This window comes from Ctenopharyngodon idella, chromosome 2, assembly GCF_019924925.1.
Source record: "Ctenopharyngodon idella isolate HZGC_01 chromosome 2, HZGC01, whole genome shotgun sequence".
Classification (NCBI taxonomy): domain Eukaryota; kingdom Metazoa; phylum Chordata; class Actinopteri; order Cypriniformes; family Xenocyprididae; genus Ctenopharyngodon; species Ctenopharyngodon idella.
In genome coordinates this window covers 15,552,922-15,562,562 of record NC_067221.1, presented here as the reverse complement: position 1 = coordinate 15,562,562, position 9,641 = coordinate 15,552,922, and the positions used below count along the sequence as shown (strand labels likewise).

At 35.6% G+C, this 9,641-nt stretch overlaps 1 protein-coding gene across 1 annotated transcript; it reads left to right on the top strand.

Annotated features, from left to right (window-relative positions):
• The first annotated feature begins 104 nt into the window (after positions 1-104).
• Positions 105-3,242, top strand: LOC127502091 (selenoprotein F-like). Its single transcript, XM_051874643.1, has 5 exons — positions 105-254; positions 1,007-1,174; positions 1,450-1,513; positions 1,765-1,814; positions 2,532-3,242. Exons 1-5 carry the CDS (start codon positions 156-158, stop codon positions 2,661-2,663), a joined length of 513 nt encoding a protein of 170 aa, XP_051730603.1. The 5' UTR covers positions 105-155; the 3' UTR covers positions 2,664-3,242.
• Positions 3,243-9,641: the final 6,399 nt, after the last annotated feature.

Sequence of the window (9,641 nt, the reverse complement as noted above, 5' to 3'; positions counted from 1 at the left end):
AGTTTAAAAGACTATAATAAGCCTGTAATTGTTTAATTTCTTAGTTGCCAATTGTTCAAATAGTTTGAGCTTTTTTAAATCAAGGGGAAACTGATATTCTTTCAAATAGTTATTTGGTTATGCTAAGACTTTTATTAATAAGCTCGGTGTAGCGGATGTGTTTGACGCACTTCCTGCTGAACCCAGCGAGAGGAAGAGAAACAATCATGGCGGGGGAAGTGTACCTGCTTTGGTTACTGCCGTTATTACAAACGGTAGGTGAATAAAACCCATCTGTACACTTTGATCTTTGAAAGTAGATACTCAACAGTGACAATGAATCCACATGTCTTTGTAAAATCTGGACTAGTTACGTCCAAGGCAATGGTTAGCCGGTTCGCTAATGTTAGCTAATGACGTGGCTCAACTGGCTGATAGTGTAAATAATGCTATTAACCAGTTTACCTGAAAAAAGAAAAAAAGTAAATCACATAGCATGGTTACTTAGCTTTTAAAATGAACATTACAGTAATGTAAAATATGTATTCCTTTATGTTTACACAATTCTTTCCTCTCTTGGTGATTTTCCCACAGTAGCTGGCATTCGTAAATAGGAAGCAAGTTCACCTAGTGCTATTCCACATATTTGTCTTCTGTGGAGAAAAAAATGCCATAAGGGCATGTTGATTATATTTAGAAAGGACAATATTATGTTCTTAACAAGAAAGCAAGTTCACCAAGTATAGAGGCGAGATGTATCAATCACCAGCTATAAACCGTACACTTGTTGTTATAGTAGCTGTAGCCAAAGGTTGCAAATTCATGCACCTGTGCTTTACCCTCCATTTGCCTTTTTCTTTGACATTGCATTTGAGGGTCATTAAAATCAAAGTGAACAGCTGAGAATGTCCAACAGGTTTGAGATGTTGACATAAAGGTCAACTGGTGTTAGTGTGTCGAGAATTACATCTACTGCTTGTTTACAGTGTAAAGTGTCTAAATTGTGGTCTCATTCTTCCTGGCTTAGCTGGCGTCTTATGGAGCGGAGCTCTCCTCTGAGGCGTGCAGGGAGCTGGGCTTCTCCAGCAATCTCCTGTGTAGCTCCTGTGACCTCCTGGGGCAGTTCAGCCTGAACCAGTTAGACCTTCCATGCAGACAGTGCTGCCAAGAGGAGGCTCAGCTGGAGTCTAGGAAGGTGAGTTCTACTTCTGTGCCAAATTACAAAGTAATTTCCAACTGAACACAGAGTGCTGGAGCTTTAATAAACTCCCCCTCCCCCCCAATGAAATGAAAAACAATGAAAATGGACACATTTCATATTTAGATACAACAAGCCAAAGGCCACGGTTTGCTGTCATATCACTTGACTTGAATTCATTATGATGAAGACCCATGTTTTTATTTCTAGTTTTGTGAACCTTTTTGTTTAAACCCACATTAATGTGCATTTGTCATTGATTTCTTTGACAGCTCTACCCAGGAGCCATCCTTGAGGTCTGTGGATGAAAATTGGGGAGGTTCCCTCAAGTCCAAGGTAGATTGAGGATTTGGCCTCAAATATGAGTAACTGCTACTTCAAACTTCATATTTCTTGTGTTAATGATTATACAAAAATGACACAGCAATGTAGCAAAATAAACTAAGTTTATTTAAAATGCCTCAAAGGATTTTTTTTTGTAGCAGCTGTTGCAACAGTTTAGTTGTTGTGTAGCACAGACTTTCAGAGTGTTTGCTTTTGCACACTTATTACAAAGCAGTAATTTTTGTAACTGCATTTCCCTTCAGCTTTTGTCAGGAGTGACAAGCCAAAGATGTTCAGGGGTCTTCAAATCAAGGTAATATTTTTTGCTAAATATTTTAGTTGTGTATGTGTGTATATATATATATATATATATATATATATATATATATATATATATATATAACACACATTATCATTCAAAAGGGTTGGGGTCAGTAAGTTTTATTTTGTTTTTTTTTTAAAGAAATTTATTTTATTTTTTTTAGCAAATATGCATTACATTGATCAAAAATAACGGTAAAGGGAAAACATTTTTTTTTTTTTAAATAAATGCTGTTATTTTGGACTTAAGCAGCACAACTGTTTTCAACATTGATAAAAATAAGGAATGTTTCTTGACCAGCAAATCAGCATATTAGAATGATTTCTGAAGGATCATGTGACGCTGAAGACTGGAATAATGCTGAAAATTCAGCTTTGCCATCACACAAATAAATTACATTTTAAAATGTGTTTTGAAAAAATTAGTTATTTTAATGTAATAATATTTCACAACATTACTGTTTACTGTATTTTTGAACAAGTAAATGCAGTCTTGGTGAACATAAGAGACATCTTTCAAAAATGTTTAAAAAAAAAACTTTCAGGCCCCAAACTTTTGAACGGTAGTGTGTATGTGTGTGTGGGTGTATTATTTGGTGCAAACATAATATTTGTCAGAAAAAATATTGCTATTATACTTGGCTTAAACACTGGTTAATTCTAAATGCCCCTTTTTTTTTTTTTTTTTTTTTTTTTGCATTTCTTCCAGTATGTGAGAGGCTCAGACCCTGTACTAAAGCTGCTGGACGATAATGGGAACATTGCTGAGGAGCTCAGCATCCTCAAGTGGAACACAGACAGCGTTGAAGAATTTCTTAGTGAGAAGTTAGATCGAATTTAAAGTCACCATTTCATATTTAAAAGTCAGATTTTCACATTTTGCTTTTTTATCATCAATCTCAAACTGAATCAAAGGACCACTATTCATATTTGTGATCAATAATGGATGTTAAAAACATAAATTGATTTTTTTTTTTTTTTTTTTTTTTTATATATAAAGTAAAAGCAGCAGCGTCTGGTTTGAGTTTAAGTGATCAGGGCATACTGTACTTATTTTGAGTTGATGTTTCTGCTACATTTTGTTGAATTGTTGATGTGCTGAGGCCTTTTATACATCTTGTGTCTGAGTGAAAAGAGTGAAGCGTTTTGAATGTGCTGGTTTGGTAAAGCTTGTGTGACTCCCCTTAGCTCATGCTTTTGTAGATTTGCACATTAGTGAAGGCCTGACAGTAAACCAGTCCCTGGAATGTGAGGCCTGAAGACCCTGTGTAACTCTCTCAGCATGCTGTTATGGTGGAAATCTACAAGATCTACCCCAGTATGAGAACGTGGAATCTGTTCATTAAATGTTTGTTGAAAAAATGGAATTTAAACTCAATTTCATTAGTGCACACACAAATAAACCTGTTTTTCATATTAATGTTTTTGTTTGACTTTTTGTGAATCGTTTAAGATGTGATATGGCTGTTCAAGACAAACAGCTAGATTTAATATTTAAATTACTTCAAGTGTTGTTTTCATTTTAGGGCATTTTGGGAAGGTGTTTAAGAGTTCTAATGTGCACTGATAAGTGCCAAAATGTTAGTTGACAAGATTTGATTACAGTGGGAGAGTTAATTAGTATAATTCTTTGTCAAACCTTCCACACAGAGTGTTGCTTCTAATATACAGACATTTTGAGCAGTAACATTTATCCTGTGATGTTTGTATTTTCACCACTAGATGTCAGCAGACATTTTGGTTGAATTCGCTTGTTGGACAAGTTTTAGATGAGATTCGAACCCCTGGTTTCACAGACTAAAATGCATGTTTAAGCTGTTTTTACTGAAAGCAACTTGCACTGACATATCTTAAAATATGTCAGTGCCATTGTTTTGTCAGATGTAATGTTTTTTTTTCTAGTGTACGTTTATAAAAGCTACTTAAATATCCTGATTGAACTAAGACCTAATCCTGGCTTAGGCTAAGCCCTGTCTGTGAAACCAGGCCTATATAAATGTATTTGTATAATTTAATAGGGTACGTGTTTACTTTATAATAATGTTTCATTAATCAAACTAATAAACATTTATATATAAATTCCCATCACATACAAGAGTTTGGGGTCGGTAAGATGTTTTTGAAAAAAGTCTCTTATGCTCACCAAGGCTGAATTTTTTTTTTTTAAAGTAAAAATATTAATATTGTGAAATATTATTACTGTTTTGTTTTACTATATTTTCAAAGGTAATTTATTCGTGTGATGGCAAAGCTGAATTTTCAGCATCATTATTCCAGTCTTCAGTGTCACATGATCCTTCAGAAATCATCCTAATATGCTGATTTGCTGCTCAAGAAATCAGTTTAATGCATCCTTGTTGAATAAAATAAATGATTTCTTAAAAAAATAAAAATAATTTTTTAATCTTACTGACCCCAAACTTTCGAACAGTAGTGTACATTTTTTGTAAATATTTAAAGTAAATTTGTATAGTCTGCAGATGTCTGCAAACGGGAAGCTCTGAATCACTGATTAATGCTGCATGTTTGGCACATCTTCCTGTTCACAGATTTACACAATGTGTTTACAGTCTTTTTTTATCATTATTATTGGTCCTAACAGTGTTAGTCATCAGCTAGTCACCAGTTAACAATGAAATTACAAGCACATTTTGATAGACTGGTCTTGGACAAATTGCTATGCCATTTCCAGAATGTGCCATGACATCTCTGTTTTTCAAAATCTGAACTTTAAAAATGACTCAACATCACAGTTCACAGAGTAACAGCACACCCTTGTGGAATGTAAGCTACTGATAGCGAGTGCTTGCTAATCTACTTTTTCCTGATTCCCACCTGCGTTGCTTTGTCCAGCTGTGCACACAATCTTACTGCATATGTAAAATGATTCTAAATGTTGAATAAACAGGGTTTGTTAAATCGTCAGGAATCTCACACAAACTCCATTCTAAAACTAACTAAATGCACAGCATAGCTTCATCTGTAAGGATCAGACTTATTGTAGCTACCCCTAATTCGAAAATATTTTAGAAACTTAACTGTTATCAAGTCCCACGAGCCACAAACACTGAACGTCATCGATGGTATGATGTACGTTGTCTGTCAATACGCTGTCTGTCACGAATTATCATTGCGTATGGGAAAATTGAACTTATTTTCACTCTCAGGATGAGTAAAAACATACTAGCCCTCCCGGGGTCCAGGGGCAGTAGTTGTGGCAGATCCCTTGCCAAGCACAGGACTGCAGACACTCCTCATCTCTGATGAATTCCATATGCGCTCCGCCTGCAGTTACTGCTTCTCTTGAACATCATAGCACATTTCTTCCATTACACCTCATTATCTACCCCTTTCATCCAAAATAATAACATATGCAAACACACACACACTTGTAGATGTCGATCTATCTGTAAACATTCACAGAACGTTTTGTGGGATATTCCGGGAAGTATTTCAATTAGGCCTATCGTAATCTATCTATAATAATTTTCGTTCCAAACTAAATTTTAATCATTTTAATGGTTTTAATTGCATTTAATGATTTTACTCCAAAACATATTACATTATATTAATATTTTATAGGCCTATATCTTTTTGGCTTTAATATTTGTATTGTGTTTAATTATTTTATAAAAGCAATGAGATGTGCTGTATTGTGAATACAGTCTTCGATCGGGTCTCCTTTAGGACCCAGGCGGTAATGCCTGTTTAAAAGTTGTTATCATGATGTCTTGACTAATTATAACCTATTTCACTATTGTATGATGTTTATTACATTAAGTGCTAAAACAACATGCTTGAAATATAAAATGAATGCCTATGTATTGAATAATAAATCAAACTGGAAACACAACCATGCCTAAAAATGTTTTTTTCTTATAAGGACAAGGATTGATGCAACATACTATGTTCTGTAAAAGTAATTTAATATTAATTTTACACAATGACAGCAATGTGGTATATTATATAATAATACTATTATACATTTTTTATAAATTAATTGTCATGCTAAGTACACACAAGCATCATAATTTGAAACATGAACTATATTGGAAGCAAACTTGGAAGGGAAACTATATTGGAAGCAAAAAAAAAAACATACCTAATATAATATAAGTTAAGCTAGCAGGCTAATCAGGTAGATGTATGCTATGCTAGTGCATAAGCTAACTAAAAAACAGCAAGAACTGTTTGATTTTACAACCTATAGCTTCAGATATATACTAGTAAATGAACCATGTCATTTAAAAGACATTAATGGTCATTATAATGTATTTTAAACGTAAATCATAACGTGATTTTGCAGGAATTATAATCAGGCACTAAAAATACTACCCATTAAAAGTCTGTTGAACCAATGGGATCACTCGGGGTCCCAAAGGAGACCCAATTCCTGGGGGGCCTCGATTTCTCACCACACCTGTTTCTGTTACCGTAAGTGGTCTGATATACAAACACAACTAGCACCATCTTTGAGTCTCCGTCATCTGTACTGAAAATGCACTTCAGTATTAATATTACTGTAATGTTGTTCCTGCGTTTGTCTTGTTTGTAGGCCAGACTTTTGTACATTGTAATAAACTAGCCTACTTTTTTTTTTTTTTTAGCAAAAACTTATATATAATTCACAGGTAAGATTTTAAAATAATTTCAACTCAAATAATTATTTATTGTCCACTTTTTTATTATTTGGTGAGAATCATGTGCAGTCGAGATAATTCTGTCATTATAAATGCAACAATGAATTTTAAAAATCCTGAAAAATATGTATCATGGTTTCCACAAAAACATTAAGCAGCTGTTTTCAAATGTGATAATAAATGTTTCTTGAGATGATTTCTGAAGATCACGTGACACTGAAGACTGGAGTAATGAAGCTGAAAATTCAGCTTTGCCATCATTGTAATAAATTACATTTTAAAATAGAAAACAGTTACTTCAAATTGTAATAATATTTCACAATATTACTATTTTTGATCAAATAAATGCAGCCTTGATGTGCATAAGAGACTCCTTTTTTAAAACATTTTACCAGCCAGTTTTGAACAGTACTTAAATAATTTTGATACCTGGAAAATTTTTGTGCTTTATATGCACATTGAATGGAACATTCATATAAAAAAGAGCTCTTTCCACCCCCAATTGCTCATTGCACTTTTGTCCAACATGTGGAACACGCGCATCGCAGCCAATACTCTGAGGGGGTTTCTCACAGAGGAACATATTGTAGGATTAAACTACACAAAAACATCAGCAAGTCCCTCCAACTGATATTGGCAAAATATCAACACCCCTTTGACCTCTTTACACTGCGCTGTGAGCATAACCCGAAAACGACCTTTGTTCAAAACATCAAGTGGGGTTGACTATATTCCCTGATTCTGATTTTTCCTGACAAAGCCTCACTTGTGTCGGCCAGTGTCCATCGAAGTGATGCAGATGCACAGGATAAAAGCTTTTTTGTACTCAGTATCGCTGAATAAGAATTTCTGACTCTCTCATCCCTCACTTTTCCTGTTTCCATCTCTGTATTTCATTGGACTGTTTCAGTCTCCTGACTGGGCTGCTGTTTCAGAAGACGCTTCCTTCCTGCATGAGGGCTTGTCGGTGTCGTATGATCAGCGAGGCTGCTGTTATGAGAAATGTGGAATGGAGCAAAGCATAAACAGTCAAAATGAGGCTTTCTCTCTCTAGAACCCTCTATAATTCTTCCCATTCCTCGTTCATAGTTCAGTTCAGGTCTTGGATTCATTTGCCTCCTGATCCTGACCTCTTGCACATTTATTTCTTATGTCCTCAGATTTGAGGTCCTATTTTTTCATTCCAGTTGTGGGAACGGTTCGACATTGAGCTCTAGCTGCAATCCCTTTGTGTAATGAGAGCAAGAGATTTTGTGGATGTGCCAGTGCTCAACCAGTCTTTATGGAGGGTGGTGGGAACTTGACCTACATAGTGTTTTGGATTGGTTGCAGATGCTGCCTGTTGAAAAGGGAACCTGCAATTGATTCAGCAAATGTTGAAGATCCACCAAGCTTTGTCTGTCAGACCTTTAAATGAATCCCAGAAGTCATTACTGATATTGATTATCCAACACTGAGGTAGCAAATGCATCCAAAAGCATTTCATTGAACTGCATATAAACAATTAAGCTGTATCATATTTTATGGGGTTTATATCATGTAAAGTACTCCAGGGAAGCACTGTGCTGTGGAGAATCAAACCAGTCAGTCTACATAGCTCTGGGTCATTCTGTTTTGAACAGAGTTCTGAGATCACTGATATATGCTGAGATCACTGAAGCTTCAGTGCAGCTTTACCACAACTTGTGGCCCAGAAGGTGGAATAAAATTAAGCAAAGGAAAGTACGACTCCTTAAGGATGAAAACATTGTTCTTTGCTCCAAATGCATGACTCAGTGAGAAACTACACTTTTCCACTTTTGCGGTTTTCCAGCGGATTTGCCACTCAGACCTTCTTGCATGAATACATTTTCCATGGATTTAAATCACATGATCACATGAGCATGACTGTAGTTATATGCACTTCAAATATATACCAACCAATAATGAGCAGGAAAAATGGAACAAGAGAGACAAGATACAATGAAAAACAAACTAAAAGTCAATGAAAATGAATCTAAATATATATATATATATATATATATATATATATTTATAAAATGGTTAGTTCCTGTCCTTGATTCTGATTGGTCAATAGCTGTGTTTTATTCACGATAAAACACTGCTATGACCGCTTCACCCAACGGTTCTGTGTATCACTACACAACACCCTTAGCAACCACTCTTAGCAACGTAAACTGTATGTTCTCAGTTGACATTGTTCATTGAAGCTTACTGTATTATGTAGAAGAGCATTGTGAGAAAGAGATCGAGTGAGCGAGTTTATTACCTGCATTCAGATTTAGCATTTTCCTTCAGGTCAGTCCTATGTTCATAATATAAAATCTGTTTAAATGTCCGATGTATTATCCTGTCCTTTGAACAGTTAAGAGGTTTTCCCATGACTGACAGCGCTAGTCAAAGCATTTTTGCGTTTTGTTCCGTGTTCACAACAATTCAGTCTTTTCAATGTAAAAGTCTTCGCTACTGACTGACATACTCATAAAGACATGCTGTGTTCGAAATCGCCCCCTATACCCTCATTCACTATTCCCTACATTACTCCACTAATATAGTCCACTAGAAGGAGTGAATGAAACGAGTGAGTGAATTTGGACACTGAGTGCACCGGAAGGGCTGCCGATTTCTCATAGTTTGTGCTGTTGTTTAATAATCTTTTGAAATGTAGCAAACTGGCAGCTCCAGTAGTAATGACTATTTATGTTGTACTAGCATGTTGAAACCTTTTAAACGATTTAATGATCAATTTAAAAGGAATTTGTATGATAATGCTGGACCAGCATGGTTTGGAAAATGAATGGATGATTGATTCAGCTGCGGGCGGCATCTCCTGGCGAGACGCGGGAATTCATTCAGCGCGCAACTCTCATAGTGCATTATGGGTATTCTCTAGCCATTGAGCATGCATCGGTTGTACACCCGTTATTGCGGTGCATTGTGGGATTGAATGAGTGCACTCAACATCGTCCACTATGGTTTCGGACACCACTACAAATGGCTGTCCCCTCAAATAGTGCCCTATTTAAGGGTATAGGGGGTGATTTCGGACACAGCCTAAGTCTTTGCCACCATCTAATGGCGTAATAATGTAACTTCTGTTGCTGTTCACGGTCAGGGACTATTTTTTCCAGTGGAAGGAAGGCTTTTAGAAAAAGTTTACTTCATGAAAGTTGAATTGC